This window comes from Salvelinus namaycush, chromosome 15, assembly GCF_016432855.1.
Source record: "Salvelinus namaycush isolate Seneca chromosome 15, SaNama_1.0, whole genome shotgun sequence".
NCBI lineage: Eukaryota > Metazoa > Chordata > Actinopteri > Salmoniformes > Salmonidae > Salvelinus > Salvelinus namaycush.
The window spans coordinates 1,544,292-1,562,891 of NC_052321.1; the positions used below are offsets into that span (position 1 = coordinate 1,544,292).

General features: G+C 44.8%; 1 protein-coding gene across 4 annotated transcripts; it reads left to right on the forward strand.

The window, feature by feature from the left end:
• Positions 1 to 213: 213 nt before the first annotated feature.
• LOC120060097 (mitochondrial basic amino acids transporter-like) lies at positions 214 to 15,062 on the forward strand. Of its 4 annotated transcripts, XM_039009167.1 has the most exons (5): positions 3,189 to 3,206; positions 8,544 to 8,636; positions 9,028 to 9,069; positions 9,352 to 9,435; positions 12,508 to 15,062. In XM_039009167.1, the coding sequence occupies exon 5, from the start codon at positions 12,508 to 12,510 to the stop codon at positions 13,279 to 13,281; it is 774 nt and encodes a 257-aa protein (XP_038865095.1). In that variant the 5' UTR covers positions 3,189 to 3,206; positions 8,544 to 8,636; positions 9,028 to 9,069; positions 9,352 to 9,435; the 3' UTR covers positions 13,282 to 15,062. The 4 variants fall into 4 exon arrangements, with proteins under 4 accessions (XP_038865092.1, XP_038865093.1, XP_038865094.1 ...); XM_039009164.1 differs by lacking the exons at positions 8,544 to 8,636; positions 9,028 to 9,069 and adding an exon at positions 214 to 681 and having other exon boundaries at positions 3,163 to 3,206; XM_039009165.1 differs by lacking the exons at positions 8,544 to 8,636; positions 9,028 to 9,069 and adding an exon at positions 2,117 to 2,233 and having other exon boundaries at positions 3,163 to 3,206.
• The last annotated feature ends 3,538 nt before the right edge of the window (positions 15,063 to 18,600 follow it).

The following is an 18,600-nucleotide window of genomic DNA, read 5'->3' on the forward strand; positions in this document are numbered from 1 at the left end:
GTTAGACTAGGTTGGGGATAGCTGATCATAAATCAGTTGTTTGGATCAGAAAGTACTGTGGTCAGTGCTTTTGATCATAACCCGTGAAAAATCAACTCGAGCCAATCAGCGTGCGGGGCGGTAGGGGTGTTGTCTTCATCACAGTGATCTGATTGGGCTAAATGCTTGGTTAAAAGGGGCTTTGAATTTCACGGGAGACAGTCAGAAATAGAAACAACGTGCGGAACGAAGAAGACAGCTGGTGGGGGTAGCTAGGTAGTGAACTGTGGGAGCGCCTCAATTCAGTAATCAAATCATACACATTAAGCTACTTAGCTATCTGTCTTATTCAAGAGCTCACGTGGGTAGTGTTATCAACAGCCCTTTGCGAACTCGCTTTTATTCAAGAGGAGACGAGAGCTAGCTAGTTAACGTTACTGTAGCTAGCAATTCAGCTATCCTTTAACGTTACAGATGCAGCCATCAAACTACAGGTCGAAACTGATAGTTATCTAAATTATCTGTCTATTTTGAAGCAATACAAGATTGTAGCTAGCTTTTTCACCAAGCCAGAACTTTGAATTAGATAGCTCCGTGTGCTACGGAGAAATACAGCATCATTGATAGCTAACTTTTGACTAATTCAAAGACTCCTTGAGGGAATGGACTTTACATTGGACTTTGCAGCAGGATGCATAGGAGGTAAGTTAACTAAAGTTAGTTAGAAAGCACACCAATGGATAGATTGTAGATTGCTTCAATGCTTGCTACGTGGCAGCACGGAGTCATATAAAGGGCTTGCAAAATGCATCAGGTTGGAAACGCTTTGAATGAATAATTCATGAGTTTGGCTAGCAAAGCTAGTTGTTTAATAGATGGAAAATTACCGAGTACTGTTCATTGTCTAGTACACTTTCTTGCCCCCCATTGTTGTGAAAATTCCTATATTAAATGTGCTTAGCTGGCTAAACCTGTTTTGGTTTCTTAGAATCACAAAATATATTTTTGTGAAACTTTATGCTCCCACCCAGACAATTCCATTCATTCCAAACCATGTGCTGTGAGTGGTAAAAATGGGCGCAGTCCCCTCTCAAGCACCAATTACATTAGCGACATACACATTCAACTTCACATGGTCAAAATTATGAATATAAAGAGCGAAATTGGTACGTTCTTTAGATTTGTCAGGGTACAAAGAATACCCCTCCCCTAAACTAAACCAGGTGTAGTTTTAACGATTGGGCGTTTTGAAATAGGACCCGTCTAGCATTTTACCACAGTTTCTTTGATTTTACTACATTGTTAAAATTCTTATCCACAGGAAGTCAATTCCTAACTTCAAACTTCAATATTTATCATTGGTTTAGTTAACCCCATCTCAATTAATATGAATGTCAGCTTAGCCAGAAAGTTTATTTATGAATAAGTCTATGATTGGGCGTTATTGCAATAATGTCTCGGCTACTAATAATGTCTTGAAAGTGGGGGTCAGACAAATGTTCTTTAGGGTCATCTTTCTGCCAAATCACATTTATTTATTAAGCCCTTCGTACATCAGCTGATATCTCAAAGTGCTGTACAGAAACCCAGCCTAAAACCCCTAACAGCAAGCAGTGCAGGTGTAGAAGCACGTGGGTCTTTCCTACAAAACTGACATTTGACATAATTATCAGGTGTAATTTTTCATGTCCTTTTGAATCACTGAGATTGGGATCTGTACTGATCAATTTAATGCATTTTGAATAGATTTTATTCAACTTCAATTTCCACAATTCTTATTACTGCAACAGTCCAACAAAGTAATACGTTCAATTTTTTTTAAACATTGCTCCCCTAATGAAAAGGCCTGAGTTAAACATAACACTGGGAAAATATATTTATACTGAACAAAAATATAAATGCAACATTTTCTAAGATTTTACTGAGTTCAAGTTCATTTAAGGAAATCAATCGATTGAAATAAATTCCCTAGGCCCTAATCTATGGATTTCACATGACTGGGCAGCGATGGGTGGGCCTATGCCCTCCAATTGGCAGCCTGGCCAACTCACTAGGGAGCCTGGCCCAGCCAATCAGAATGAGCTTTATTACAGACAGAAATACTCCTCAGAACCCTAATTTGAGCTTTTTAGCCGTTTTGTTGAGAAGGCCAAGTGGCTAAAGGCAGAGTTTGAGAATAAGAACCTCCTTCTGAAAGCAAATAAATTAACTTGTGCTCATCTAAAGACGACTACTCCTAGATGATGCATCATGGGTGAATACAATTTTATTTAAAAACTGGAGTTTTTACAGGAACTTAGTGTTAACAAAATGAGATGCATGTCCAGACACTTTGTACATAAATATTATAGTAACACTTCATTTTTTACAAATATTTCTGGACAAACTACAGCAACATATTTTGTTTTATTCAAATAAGTTAGGTTTTTCTGAAGTAAAATGACCTGCGAATTGAGTCTAGATGAATTTCAGTAATGTAAATTTGGGGTGAAAATGTAAAATAATTCAGGCAAATGTATATTAAAAAAAATGGCACTTTGCCCAAAACTAAACATCTTAGTCCTTAAAAATCTAAAATTGTATTGGTTGTGTATGAAATTGTGCAGGTGCAGTGAAATGCTTATGTTTGTACACAACACACACAGAATGTCAATTGATTTTTGCAGATGCATCATGGGTTTTGTAACTCATGTTTTAAAACTGGTTTCATGAGAATCACATGAATGCACCACTGTTTCACTCACTCAAACACCAAGCCAGAACACATACAAGTGGCCCTAACCTGAAACGGCCCTAGGTAGGGTTTATCCTGTGATGTACAGGTGGTGTCACACAGTATTGCGTTTTCTTCTCGCTAACAATGTCAAGGACACGTGTACAGTACAGTGAACAGCTGATGGGCAGTCCAGAGAAGACTGTTTGTTCTTGTGTAATGCACTTGATATTCAAACATGCACCCACCACCACTGAACGTGTTGTGACTTGCATCAGGTCTAGGCTCAAAGACTGAGTATTAAACAGTGTCTCCATGCTGTTTACTCTACCTATACATGTACTTAGTTACCACTCTTTCTCCAAGTTGTCAGGTTTTGTAATTGTTTCACATAGCTTTAGACCACATTACATATCAACCTTCTCCAACAAGCAAAGTGCTGATTAATTGTTCATCTTTGTCATTTCCAGGTGCTGCCGGTGTCTTGGTCGGGCATCCTTTTGACACTGTAAAGGTGGGTTTATGTTTTTTCTGGTTGGCAAATGCCTGGCACGTGTTATTTTTTTCTTAAAAATCCCACTGAAATGAAATTCCTATTTAGCTACCGTGGGGTTTATCAAGGCTCCTCGAAAGGGCACGTTTGGATATAGATGAGATGACCTAAAGTGTTTGATAAAGTATGAAATATTCATGCTCTCTCCCAATCAAAACGTTTCAGGAACCGCATTTCTCAGCTTTTACTTGCAAATGGTAAACTGCACTTTTTTCCAGACCACACACACGTGGGTATTTTGGCTCGTTTTCTGACCTAGAGTCATATCTACACACTGCTGTTTAAAAAGTAGAGCGCATAACATTCTTAACCCAGTGTCTTACTGCAACCCAATCTGTTCTTGGAACAGAACAGACATCTCCTTCTAGTTAGGACCAGAGCTAAAGAGCTGTTTTGTTGTCTCTGCATGGCATGTTGGCATGGCATGTTGGCAGTGCATGTTGAAGCTTGCTGAGCAACAGTATCAGACTCACAATGTGCACACAACAAACAATTAACTTATCCAGAAGCATGCCAGGTTTCTGTCTGTTATAGTTGAGATTTCAAGATATTCCCTTTTTTTTGTGTGAGTGTATAGCCTCAAGCTCAGCTGACCCCTACTCTCATCATATGCATAACCCAAATATAGTTTTGACTAACACCTAAGCCACATGATATGTTGGAGCTGTGACAGCGTAGGTCATTGGAAAGCTCTGTAAATAAACAGTTGAGTTATACACTTCATTGGGTCATGGACTCTACAAGGTGTCAAGTTCTACAGGGATTCTGACCCATGTTGAGTCCAATGCGTCCCACAGTTGTCAGGATGTCCTTTGGGTGGTGGACCATTCTTAATACACACAGGAAACTTTGGATTATGCAACCCCAGTTCTTTGAAGGAGACGAGGGAGACCTCTCACTATGGGACTCGCCTTCTTTGCGGGTCATTGGTTGAAGCCTTATTCAATCACACCAGTCAGAGCTTTGTGGGTGTATGCCCTGTGTGTCTATATAACACCCTGCACTGATCTGGTTTCCTCATTCTAAGAACTACCTCTTACACAAGTCAGAGAACAAAATATTCTATTTCAGTCAACTCGGTTCGACATCTCACTATGGAACACTTGCAAAATGCCCCGATTGCCAATAGCCCGTTTCCTGAGAATCCTGTTGTGGTACATGGTAATGTGCCTGATCCATCCTACTTTGCTCCACCGCCAAGGACTGTGTGCGCAGGGAGGGCGCAGTTAACATCCAGGCGATAGAACCTCACCAAGGGGAAGCCCAACTAGCCACCGCACAAAGATGGAGATGCCTCTGAACAGTGCCCATTGTGGCAATTCCTCTAGTGGAATGTTCTCGGACACCCAGGGGAGACTGCAATCCCCAACAACTGTACACCTTGGCGATAGCCTCCAATGGGAGAGGCGTTGTTCGGACAAAGCTCTACCCTGAGCAGGGTTGGCAAAGCAAACAGTTGGTCATAGTTTCATAATGGCCTAGTCCTGTCCATGTAGATGTGCAGGGCGCGCACCGGGCACAATGTGTTAAGGCGCCGCTGCTCTGGAGAAGAGCACTGCAGAGGGTGGAAGAGGTCAGTGGCTTGAATACTGTAAGTCATTGGAATGCCCTTTAGAAATGAAAGTGACGTATCATAACCTTGAAGTAGTCGAGGGGGGGCAGTGCAAACTGAGTGCATGAAGGATGAAGCGAGGATGAACCGAGCATGCGTGAAGGTCGCTAGCGTGCTAGGCCAAGGCGAGAAACGGGGCCGATGTATATGTCACCATCGACCTATCGTCCGACCTGACAAGGACATGTTGGCCCTGTAGGAATGGACAAAAGTGCCAGAGGGCTAATAACAGTTTAGAGCTAGAACGTAGTCTGACCATACGCCGTTTACTGTACGCCCTTCGTGGACTGCTCCCCCTCCCATCCCTATAGTGATGCATCTATTTGTCACTACTTTGCGTGTGAAGACTGTCCCAGTAGGGCAGCCCTGCGTCAGGAGGGATTGAAGTGCCGATAGACACTTTCCTGAGAGAAGCACGTACCTGTGAATAGACTAGTTCAAGCAGAGTGAGGTCACCCACCGCTGGATAGCTGAGTTAAGGAGACCAAGCAGAACCACTACAATCATGGAGCCCAGGAAGCCGCAGACGCATCTAGTATGTGGCTGATGTTGCCGTGCAAAACAGAGGCAGTGGTGAAAATGTCACTCCATGGTGAGGGCTGCTTGACAGGCTACCGAGACAATCCCAAAAATATTTTCTGCTGGGTTGGTAAGAGCAAGCTTTTGGCCTGACTTTTATCCTGAAGCCTAGGGCAAGCAGGTGCGACAACAGCTGGGCTGTGTTCCGCTGCCTGAGCCAGAGTGTCCACGCAGATCAACCAGTCGTCGATGTACATCAGGACTCTTAAGCCTCTCTCCCGTAAAGGGGCTAGGGTCGCTTCGACACACTTCATAAATATCCGTGGGGCAAGGGACAGACTGACTGGTAAGGTGAGCTATTTGGAGGCTATGCCCTCGAAGGCGAACCTTACATCTCCTGTGTGCAGGATAAACTCTGTGGAAAATAAGCATTCCTGACCTCTACTGTGGTGAACCACTGGTTTGGGGGGGGCCTGCGAATTGTAGTCTGTACCCCTCGTCTACAGTGCGTAAGACCCAAGGGGCGACTGAACACATGCGCCACTGCTCTCTGTGAGGAGCAAGGGATCCCGCTTCTCCCCTTTGGGGGACAGGGGACTCATGTGACATTCGCCACACTGGGGTAACTCTGCATGTGGGCAACCTGTCCCGTGGAGGGGACGCGGTGGCCTGCAAGGCCTGGTGGCCGGACAAGGACGCCCTCGAGAGGTTGATTGTTTCCATGGAAACATTCTGAGCCATCACCCTCGGCCCGTGGGCCTGGATGCGATGGGAACTCTTTATTTGAGAACTGAACTTGGGGATTAGTGGTGACCCGCCCCAACGAGGGCGTGCTACACCTATGCCATGTGTAAACGAGCTTGTGTGACTTGCAGCAGGAATCCAGAGGACACTATGGTCGTCAAGGTCGGAGGAGTTCTGCCAGCTCATCGAGCCCCCGCGCCTTGCACTAGGTGTGCCAATTCTTCCCCTTCCCTCTGGATGGCGCCAAGTGGGTCTCCACTGCTAATTGCTTGGAGTGATGCCCTGAGGCACCGCGTTGCTGGTGAGCGGACTGTCTGTCCCAGGGTCGGTGCTGCCGGAGAAGGCTGAGACTTCTTGGGGATCCTCCAGTTCTGGGAGGGAGGACTCCTCGTGAAGACCTGGGTGAATGTGATCTTCTGGGGATTCAGGGCTTGTTTCTGTGGTAACAGGGAGCCCAGCACTTGAGTCTCCTTTTCTTAGAATTTAACCTGGCCTGTATCTACGATTATGGCTGGTCCAAACAGCCTGTTAGGATCGATCTGTCCATTCAGGTAGGGAAGTGCATCTGATTGCCTCGAAGAAAGGTGAGTTTTTGACTCCTGCCCTACCTCTTCAGTCTGGCTGGGTAGCACAAACTGAGCAGAGGAGAAATTATTCAGTGGTGTAATCCATCAGCTGGTCAAAGGGTGCTGCCTAATGCGGCAAGAGACATCCGGATTCGTCGGCATTAAGGTCCAACCCCTGGTAAAAGTGGGGATACTCTGAATCAGCCTGAAGCGCAGACTGAGGGGATACCTAAGTAGCTTCTCCCTCCTCTGGGACTGTTGTCAACGGAGTTGTCCTCGCACAGGTATGAGGCCTGGGCAATACTTTCCATGTACTTCACTCTACGTCACTGGAGGACACTGGAGTCCAGCTGAGTGCAATGCACACAACTAGCGGGGTTGATGGGAGCCTCCATAGCGTATTCAACGCCGAGGCAAGTAGTACAGAGCGTATGGGAATCTGTCCCGGACATGTAATGCCTGCAGTTGCCAGGGTGAGCGTTGATAGGCTTTTGCTGCTTTTTCTCCCCCTTCCCTGACGACTTTGCCGGTAAACCTGTTGACATTGCGTTTCGGCAGGACGGACAAAAGCAAATGGAATTACTGGTGGGCTAGCTAGCCACTCCAGGCGCTGCTCCTACAATGGGAAGTTGGGAGAGACACTGGGTAACGTGCGCTTGAGCCAGGTAAGCAGAAACAGACAGCTTTATTTACCAGGGTGGTGAGAAATAAATGCCGTCTTTATATTTTCAGTGTAGTGAATTAGCTGGCTTTCTTTACCTGAGTGTTGATAGCCAGCTAGCCGAGCTGTCGCGTGGGATACAAAGTGCCGACTCGGTCTGTAAACCAAGTAACTTGAGGTAGAACGAACGGCTGGGTTATCTTTCACAGGGGAATGAAAAAGGGATGGTGCTTCAATGGTGGGGTAACACACTGAAGAAACATAACCGCTCTTGCTAGCCAAACAAACTGAATGGGGCTTTAGCCCAGAGATTGCTAGCTAAAACATCAGTGGTGCCGTTAGCCCACTAACTAGCCAAGATACTCGAAAGTTCAGCTAGCTAACTCCGAAAGTGGGAACCGACAGAGCTAGAGACCCTGGGTAGAAGTAGCTAAAATTTGTGGGAACCTGCTATTAGCAGGATGCTAAAACAGTGCAGCTAGCTAACGACGCCAATTGTGTGAATGCCAGGCAACAGGTGTACAGTATTTAGCCGATGACAAAAAAGTGCTGCTATCTGAGGTAACTTCACTCGGTAAGGTGAAGCTGAAGTAAGCAGCATTCCTGAAAAATAGAAAACAAGCCACTCAATGCTATGTGTTGGGGTAGTAACCCACACTGAAAGGAACTGTTAAGTTGAGAGCTAGTTTACTGAATAAAGCTGTGTAACGGGCTAGTAACCAGATAGACTCGAGGCTAAGAATGAGGAAACCAGTGCAGTGTGTTATAAGACACTCGGGGCGTACACACACAGCTCTGATTGGCCTGTTAGGCGTGATTGAATAAGGCTTCAAATAATGACCCGCAAAAGGGGCCGTGTCCCATAGTGAGATGTCGACTGAAAGAACTGTTGAGTGTGAAAAACCCAGCAGTGTTGCAGCTCTTGACACAAACCGGTGCGCCTGGCACCTACCTACTACCATACCCTGTTCAAAGGCACTTAAATATTTTGTCTTGCGCATTCACCCTCTGAATGTCACACATACACAATCCATGTCTCAATGATCTCAAGGCTTAAAAATTATTCTTTAACCTGTCTCCTCCCCTTTAAACAAGGGATCATAGCTTTCACCTGGATTCACCTGGTCAGGATGTTTTGTACACTCAGTGTATCTGCAGGTGTTCTTCTGTGTTTGTTTTTCCGTTTCACATTTTAGGGGTTTGCATTTTTGAATGCTATGGATCCCCCTGTATACAAGATTCTACTTACAACCTGCCGGTAAAACATATATTTTAAGGCAGTGTGCAAGGTATTTTTGAAAGTACATTTCTAGTAAAGTTATACCAATCATGGCAATACAGTTTTGCATGAGTGGCTATTTTGAGCCTAATAATCAGGTTTAATTGTTTTAATGATACAATTTACGAGGTTTATACTGAAATGTCTTCTAAGAGCTGTAATTTGCAGACACTGAATCTTGAAATATTTTTGCTGTGTACTCGTAATAATCTCTAAGCGTACAAGTTACAACACATGTATCATGATATTTGTACTTGATATTTTGACAATTTGAGTCAAACTTTAATTTTTTTATTTAAAAAAATATTTTGAGAACAGAAATGTGGAGAGAGGGACACTGTTTGTTTTATCCCTGAACAGGGAGGGCTGTCTTTAACAGCATAAGTGTCACTGTGTTTTAGATGAGGGATATACAACCTCTGCACGGATGTGTGACCTAGCTAGTAAGTACGGTCTAGGTCTTCTTTTTCTCCCCGTGTTTTGTTTTGTGAAGGAAAAAAAAATTATCTTCCAGTAGCACAAAATACTTAAAAATAAAAAATATATATTTTACTGTTTTGTCACCCAAATCAACTATTATATTGTAGTACATTACACAATAACCTTTTTGTTGTTGTTTATATTCTCTTTTCCTATGTGTTTTATGTGTGATGTATTTATTGTTATTAAATGTGGCTGTATTGCCTTCTGTGCTTTTTCGCTAACATTGAGGCTTCCATTTTCAGGTACGACTCCAAGTTCAGAGTGTGGACAGACCTCTGTACCGCGGAACATATCACTGCTTCCAGTCTATCGTACGGCAAGAGTCGGTGAGTACGACCACTACCGTTACGGAATCAAGTCATAAACTGTTGACATGCGATTGCGTTTAGAATTGTTGGCCTTTTTATAAAAGCATGTTTCACTCCCATCAGCAATGAGCTGAGAAGCTGCAGCATTTCTAGCGCTGTCTGACAAGTGATATTCCGCTCAAAATAGTCTAGGTATGTTGTGCACGTGTTATAAATGGCGACTAATGAAAATAGACCTATAAGCATGACGGTCAAATGTGTTGACATTGACTGATATTTTCATCAATTAATTAAGAGCGTTATTTACGCAATGGTATTTTGTTTTTTTATCCTGGTCAATTTGGCCGGCAATAAAAAAAAATAAAAAAAATTTAAAAATCTTCTGTTCATATAATTTATTTTGGTCAAAATCCGGCAATTACCAGCTAACGGAAACCCTGGTGTGTGGGTAGTCACCAGTGGTGAAATCCTTTCATTCAAATTGATTTGTTTTTGGAGGTGGTTGCCACTGCAGCGCCATGAGGCATTGCCATGTGCTCTGTGCAGTGCCAACTACTGTTGTACCATTTGGTTAGAACAGGGCTCTACTCAGAAGGGTCTCTTGCTAGTCTTGTGTTTCAATCATAGAGAATGATAGTGGCCAAAAGGCTGTTTTAGCATGGGCAGCTCCATTGAGGGCTTCCACCATTTTAAAGTTGTCAACTGGGTGGGAATTCCTATGGGTTGTAACCTCAATGGCGCTCCCAATGCTGTCACAGACGCTGTAATGGCACATACTGTATATAAAGATGAGTCCTCTATCTATCTCTATGGCTTCAACACAGAGGTCAGTCTAGTAGAGAGCCTATTGGCCAGTCTGGGGGGGAGGAGGTTGGGAAAGATATCAGTAGCCAAGGTCAATCGGGGTGTTACGCCTGCTGCATGGCTAAATTAAGAGAACCACCTTGTCACTTGAGCCGGTTAAGTATTAGGGTAAGGCTGTCAGTATTATAGTAGAATAGCAGCTTAGTATTTTAGCCTTATAGTATTGCCTTATGATAGTATTGCCTTATGATTGATATTATAGTATTGCCCACAACATTTATTGTGGTGAAAGTGTGATTTGGCTGTGGCAAACTACTACAAATGTGTGTTTGTGCCAAGTTCTTCAGCTTCATTCAACTTAAATTACCATATTACGTCTCTCGCTCTTTCTGTCTCTCTCTCTCGCTCTTTCTGTCTCTCTCTCTCGCTCTTTCTGTCTCTCTCTCTCGCTCTTTCTGTCTCTCTCTCTCGCTCTTTCTGTCTCTCTCTCTCGCTCTTTCTGTCTCTCTCTCTCGCTCTTTCTGTCTCTCTCTCTCGCTCTTTCTGTCTCTCTCTCTCGCTCTTTCTGTCTCTCTCTCTCTCGCTCTTTCTGTCTCTCTCTCTCTCGCTCTTTCTGTCTCTCTCTCTCTCGCTCTTTCTGTCTCTCTCTCTCGCTCTTTCTGTCTCTCTCTCTCTCGCTCTTTCTGTCTCTCTCTCTCTCGCTCTTTCTGTCTCTCTCTCTCTCGCTCTTTCTGTCTCTCTCTCTCTCGCTCTTTCTGTCTCTCTCTCTCTCGCTCTTTCTGTCTCTCTCTCTCTCGCTCTTTCTGTCTCTCGCTCTCTCGCTCTTTCTGTCTCTCGCTCTCTCGCTCTTTCTGTCTCTCGCTCTCTCGCTCTTTCTGTCTCTCGCTCTCTCGCTCTTTCTGTCTCTCGCTCTCTCGCTCTTTCTGTCTCTCGCTCTCTCGCTCTTTCTGTCTCTCGCTCTCTCGCTCTTTCTGTCTCTCGCTCTCTCGCTCTTTCTGTCTCTCGCTCTCTCGCTCTTTCTGTCTCTCGCTCTCTCGCTCTTTCTGTCTCTCGCTCTCTCGCTCTTTCTGTCTCTCGCTCTCTCGCTCTTTCTGTCTCTCGCTCTCTCGCTCTTTCTGTCTCTCGCTCTCTCGCTCTTTCTGTCTCTCGCTCTCTCTCGCTCTTTCTGTCTCGCTCTCTCTCGCTCTTTCTGTCTCTCTCTCTCTCGCTCTTTCTGTCTCTCTCTCTCTCGCTCTTTCTGTCTCTCTCTCTCTCGCTCTTTCTGTCTCTCGCTCTTTCTGTCTCTCGCTCTCTCGCTCTTTCTGTCTCTCGCTCTCTCGCTCTTTCTGTCTCTCGCTCTCTCGCTCTTTCTGTCTCTCGCTCTCTCTCGCTCTTTCTGTCTCTCGCTCTCTCGCTCTTTCTGTCTCTCGCTCTCTCGCTCTTTCTGTCTCTCGCTCTCTCGCTCTTTCTGTCTCTCGCTCTCTCGCTCTTTCTGTCTCTCGCTCTCTCGCTCTTTCTGTCTCTCGCTCTCTCGCTCTTTCTGTCTCTCGCTCTCTCGCTCTTTCTGTCTCTCGCTCTCTCGCTCTTTCTGTCTCTCGCTCTCTCGCTCTTTCTGTCTCTCGCTCTCTCGCTCTTTCTGTCTCTCGCTCTTTCTGTCTCTCGCTCTCTCGCTCTTTCTGTCTCTCGCTCTCTCTCGCTCTTTCTGTCTCGCTCTCTCTCGCTCTTTCTGTCGCTCGCTCTTTCTGTCGCTCGCTCTTTCTGTCGCTCGCTCTTTCTGTCGCTCGCTCTTTCTGTCTCGCTCTCTCTGTCTCGCTCTCTCGCTCTTTCTGTCTCTCGCTCTTTCTGTCTCTCGCTCTCTCGCTCTTTCTGTCTCTCTCTCTCTCGCTCTTTCTGTCTCGCTCTCTCTCGCTCTTTCTGTCTCTCGCTCTTTCTGTCGCTCGCTCTTTCTGTCGCTCGCTCTTTCTGTCGCTCGCTCTTTCTGTCGCTCGCTCTTTCTGTCTCGCTCTCTCGCTCTTTCTGTCTCGCTCTCTCGCTCTTTCTGTCTCGCTCTCTCGCTCTCTCGCTCTTTCTGTCGCTCTCTCTCGCTCTTTCTGTCGCTCTCGCTCTTTGTCTCTCGCTCTTTCTGTCGCTCTCTCTCGCTCTTTCTGTCGCTCTCGCTCTTTGTCTCTCGCTCTTTCTGTCGCTCTCTCTCGCTCTTTCTGTCGCTCTCGCTCTTTGTCTCTCGCTCTTTCTGTCTCTCGCTCTTTCTGTCTCTCGCTCTTTCTGTCTCTCGCTCTTTCTGTCTCTCGCTCTGCCGTGTGTCCACAGATGACGGGTCTGTACAAAGGCATTGGCTCCCCCATGATGGGCCTGACCTTTATCAATGCCATCGTGTTCGGTGTCCAGGGCAACGCCATGCGCAGGCTGGGCCACGACACGCCGCTCAACCAGTTCCTGGCCGGAGCGTCGGCGGGCGCGTTGCAGAGCGTCATTTGCTGCCCCATGGAGCTGGCCAAGACGCGCATGCAGCTGCAGGGGCTGGGCGAGAGGAAGTCCAAGCAGAAGCTGTACAAGAACTCTCTGGACTGCCTGGTGCGCATCTACCGGAAGGAGGGCTTCCGCGGTATCAACCGGGGTATGGTGACCACGCTAGTCCGTGAGACACCAGGTTTCGGGATCTACTTCCTGACCTACGACGTACTGACGCGCTCTCTGGGCTGCGAACCCGATGACCCCTACATGATCCTCAAGTTGCTGTTTGCCGGAGGCATGTCGGGCATCGCCTCGTGGATCTCCACCTACCCCGTGGACGTCATAAAGTCCCGGCTCCAGGCAGACGGCGTGGGCGGCCACAACAAGTACAATGGCATCGCTGACTGTGTGCGTCAGAGCCTGAAGCGGGAGGGCTGGCGGGTGTTCACGCACGGCCTCACCTCCACGCTGCTCCGGGCGTTCCCCGTCAACGCCACAACCTTCGCCACCGTGACTCTGTTCCTCATGTACATGCGAGACGATGAGGGCGCCGTCAAAGACTGCGAGCCCCAGCCTGCCCACTCCTCGCTCACTGTGAGCCCACAGCAGGCCCAGCCCTCAAGCTTGTGAATGGGAGAAGATGGTGTTTCTGCTCTGGTGACCCTTATTGGGTTGGAAGTGGGCCCACAATGCACCAGCTAATAAGCTGATGTGACTTGACCACTCAATGTCAGCTTCACGAAGGCTATTTTTACAAGATGTATGTATGTTCAGATGGTAAACCGCGCTTGTAAATACTTGTCCCTTTTTGACCCCTGGTTTTGTACAGAGCACCCTTTTTTATATAATTGTTTAGTCTTTTTGAGAACTAATTGGTAAATCGTGGGGGGAAAAACTAGCAGTGAAAAAGCACAAAAATGGCTGACCTAGTCATCCCTTATACATGTATATGTGTGCACAGCTGAGTATGTTTATGTATGTCTGAAGGGCTTGTGGTAATGACTGGAGTGGGATCTGTAGAATAGTATCAAACACATGGTTTCCAGGCGATTGATACCGTTCCTTTTGTTCCTTTCCGGCCATTTATTATGAGCCGTTTTCCCCTCAGCAGCCTCCACTGGTCTGAAGGTATGTACATATGCTCTACTGTATAGATACATGCAGCTTTCCTATTAAAATACTCATTAGTAGAGTCCTAGCCAGGGATTCCAAACTAAGGGTCCATTCACACAGCTTGAGGGGTGGAACTCATCCAGGAAGGAAGCCATTTCATTGGTTCTAATCAATGATTCTGCCGGCTAGGACCAATGAAATTACTTCCTTGCGTAGATTTTTACGGCGAGCAGTGTGAATGCACCCATAGGTCCGAGTGAATATTCTCTCAAGGAAAATTTATCTACCCTGTTAGAATGCCACTGGATATTCCAGAGTCGGGTGTGAGGTCTGCATTAGCTGGTTCCTGATTTAAATTACTCTTGGCTAAATTTACACAGGCAGCCCAATTCTGATCTTTTGCCCAATTGTTGGTGAAAGAGCTGATCTGCAAAATAGATCAGAATTGGGCTGCCTGGGTAAAAGCAGCCTTAGTTCTTCTTGATAATCCTAAAGTTAAACACAGTCATGGATTTCAACTCCGTCTTGTCTCAGACCTTGTAAAGGTGACACCTTATTTCTCATTTTACTGAAAGATTCAGAATTAACTGAAACATTTGCTCATGTGTGCTGAAATGACTGCATGAAATGTCATGAGCGAAGTGCAGAGCAAAAAATTATAATTGTTTTGATTAAAAACATTTTTTAGTACAATACCATTGTACTGTATTTGAGGCGGCACAGTCCCTAGCAGTATAAAACAGCCTGATTCTGTTACATTGTTTGTAAAAAATGTACCACTTTTGCCCAAAAACATGATATTGACTATACATCTCATGATTTTTATTTTATAAATTATTCTACACGCATGATATATGAATGTGTAAAGGAATCTCTTGAATATTGCGTCCATTCACGTACAGACCTTGAATTGAATTGCAACCGTGTGGTTCACAAGAACATGTTACATAACTAGTTTCTATATGGTGGATGACACTGCTTGTACAGAGATGTGTTACTCATGATGTATTTATACTGTGAACTTGGGTCAGTGCTTTCGCTCCCTCGTCTTGTTTCTTTTATAGCACCTAGACATTCAAGGGCAACTCAACTAAATGGAATGCTGCTTCCTTTCTGTTTTACTGTAATGTAAAACGACCAATCAGAGCTAGATATTTGTTCAGAAGAGCACAAGTGCTTTAAAAGGCCAGTTACTCTTAATTTGTACGTGTCATATTTGTTCTGTATCGGTCGTAATGTCTTTCAACCAAAGCAATATGTGGGGAAAAAACATGTCAGAATAAAACTATATGAAATGAGTCTTTGTCATGTCTTTTCAAGACACAGTAACTGAGAGTACCGTTGTCTGTATTTCTGCCATTTTAAGGTAATTTCCGATTTGAGCTGACATGCAGCGACGGGTCTACTGAACATTGGCTTTTAAAAGGTGCGTTGTCGTCAACCGCGCGATCGTAATGAATCTCAACCTTAAGCACATGTAAGGCCTGATGCTGTTTTTCATAAACCTCTAGTAAATGGCAGCATACCACTGGGGAAAATACACTTGAACGTTCCTCCCAACTGGTAATTACTAGTCTATCTTCCTGAGCCCCTACTTCTCCCACATGCTAACCTCTGCTGAAGAAATGCCCTTAACAGCAGCAACAAAATATTATTAATGAAGAATCTTTTAATATAGTTTTGGAGGACCATTATTTGTTTGAGCGTGATAGCTGTACTTTTACTTTATGGTTGACACAGTTTGCCATTAGCCAATTGGCATTCTCAACGCGTTAAAAGCATGTGAAGGCGTACAACTCGTTGCTCATCGTTTACAGCCCAGTCAAAGCTCTTCTCTGCCCCAGACACCCCAACGGTAGAACCAGCTTCCCCCAGAAGCTAGGACATCATATTCATAGTCTGGGAACCCCCCCCCCCCAAAAAAGTGCCTTTCATGATCGTACACTCACACTTGTCTTTTCCTACTAGCACTGACAGCTACTTTGTTGAGAAGGAATGTACATATTGTGATATGTGGTTGTCCCACCTAGCTACATTTTTTTTTTTAAAGATGAATGCCTTAAACTAAGTTGTTCTGGATAAGAGCGTCTGCTAAATGTAATACCTTGTTGATCAGTGCATATCCGTATCCATATGTTAAATCATAGTATAGGTGCACCTCAAACTGAAGGCGACAGGCACTGCTCTAGGACAGGCAGAAATAGATTTTGAAGGCAAAACAAAGGTCCAAGAATGTGTTTTTTTTAATTCTAGGGCAAAACAAGGAAATTATTTCTGAAATGCTCCAGTAATGCTGGTTTGGTTTTGAGAAAGGAGTCGTGTGTAGGTGGATAGGGCTTTGTTACCATCAAGTCGAAGTACAATCCGTTTCCCAAACACAGCACTGTTATATTTAGACCGTGTTATGGGCTATATCAATCCATAGTGCATGCTCGTTCCCAGAGTCAACTTATGTAATGTGGTTGTGTACTTATATGCAATTGTTATAAAGACTGGAATGCAACCAGTGTAAGTGCAGATAACAGCAGTAGACCAATGACGTGTCCTAGAGTCAGTCTCTTCTGTATGTAAGGAAAGAGTGACTTCTTGTGGTTCAGACAGACTACTAATCTCGCTTGCCAGACTCCTGGAATTCCACCCCCAGAGTGTGGGAAAGACAGACTACTAATCTCGCTTGCCAGACTCTTGGAATTCCACCCCCAGAGTGTGGGAAAGACAGACTACTAATCTCGCTTGCCAGACTCCTGGAATTCCACCCCCAGAGTGTGGGAAAGACAGACTACTAATCTCGCTTGCCAGACTCCTGGAATTCCACCCCCAGAGTGTGGGAAAGACAGTCTACTAATCTCTCTTGCCAGACTCCTGGAATTCCACCCCCAGAGTGTGGGAAAGACAGACTACTAATCTCTCTTGCCAGACTCCTGGAATTCCACCCCCAGAGTGTGGGAAAGACAGCGGCTGTGCGAAGACACTACAGACATAAGGTTGAAATTGCATGTTATCTGCTACAGTCAAATATTGAGGATACAATCAACTATAAATGTTGAACAAAGAGGATATGAATCTAACACTAAGAAATCTAGGAGTATGAACTTCATTTTGTGTACTTATATCTGTCAATGTGTTTTGACTGAATCATGTCAAACACTTGTGAATTTGTTTTGGAATAAAGCAATTTAGTTATAGAAAAATAGTGACTTTTTATTCCTGCAATTGAAACCATATATTTGATCTCTTTTCAAAATATGAACACAAAAATAAAACCTTTATTTGAACAGAAATGGTAATAACAAAACAAGTCTTATTTCAATGTGCAATAAATATTTACAGCAAGGCTGGGCCTTGTTCATTAGGGAACACAACTGAAAACATTTTGCAATCGGGAATGAAAATGACTGTTTCTTATTGGACAAGTCCAGATAATCCCTCCCTGTTTCAGTCTGTTTTATTCCATTTGGTGCCACAATTCCAGGCCATGATGCCGTTAGAGGTCCTGTTTGAGGGAAATTGTCCTTCAGGGTCAGTTGTAGGATCATCTCACTCTCCACAAATCCTAACCAGTAATCATTAGGGAGGAAAAAGGGCAAAACTGACCCTAGGTCAGTGCCAATGGGGAACTAGGCAGCGATGGCTGGCTAAAGGCTGCACTTCCTGGCTGTGGTGGTGTAACAGGAGTAGCGTAGGCAGTGGTAGATCTCCTCGGCTCTGGGGCAGCTCACATACGCCCCCTTCTGGAGAGCCTCGACAGAGCTACAAGTCGAGGGGAGGGGCAGTGTTCCTCGACTGGAGCTACAAGTCGAGGGGATGAGCAGTGTTCCTCGACGGAGCTACAAGTTGAGGGGACGAGCAGTGTTCCTCGACGGAGCTACAATGAATGAAATGTTATTTTTGTGTCAAATCGTCAATTGGCAACCCATCCCTTATGGGATTAATTGACACATAAACAAACATTACAATAATTCACTGTGGTAATTAAATGATAATACTTCTTCCGGCGTTCTTTGCATTGCACAGCACATAAAGAGTGAAAGAGTAAATCAATACATAATTGTAAATAAGGTTATTCAAACAATAATTACATCCCTAGAGCAGTAAAATAATATATATATATACACACTGCATATATACACATACCTACATACATATATACACACTGCATATATACATACATACCTACATATACACTGCATATATACACATACATACATACCTACATATACACACTGCATATATACATACATACCTGCATATACACTGCATATATACACATACATACATACACACTGCATATATACACATACCTACATACATACACTGCTCAAAAAAATAAAGGGAACACTTAAACAACACAATGTAACTCCAAGTCAATCACACTTCTGTGAAATCAAACTGTCCACTTAGGAAGCAACACTGATTGACAATAAATTTCACATGCTGTTGTGCAAATGGAATAGACAAAAGGTGGAAATTATAGGCAATTAGCAAGACACCCCCAATAAAGGAGTGATTCTGCAGGTGGTGACCACAGACCACTTCTCAGTTCCTATGCTTCCTGGCTGATGTTTTGGTCACTTTTGAATGCTGGCGGTGCTTTCACTCTAGTGGTTGCATGAGACGGAGTCTACAACCCACACAAGTGGCTCAGGTAGTGCAGCTCATCCAGGATGGCACATCAATGCGAGCTGTGGCAAGAAGGTTTGCTGTGTCTGTCAGCGTAGTGTCCAGAGCATGGAGGCGCTACCAGGAGACAGGCCAGTACATCAGGAGATATGGAGGAGGCCGTAGGAGGGCAACAACCCAGCAGCAGGACCGCTACCTCCGCCTTTGTGCAAGGAG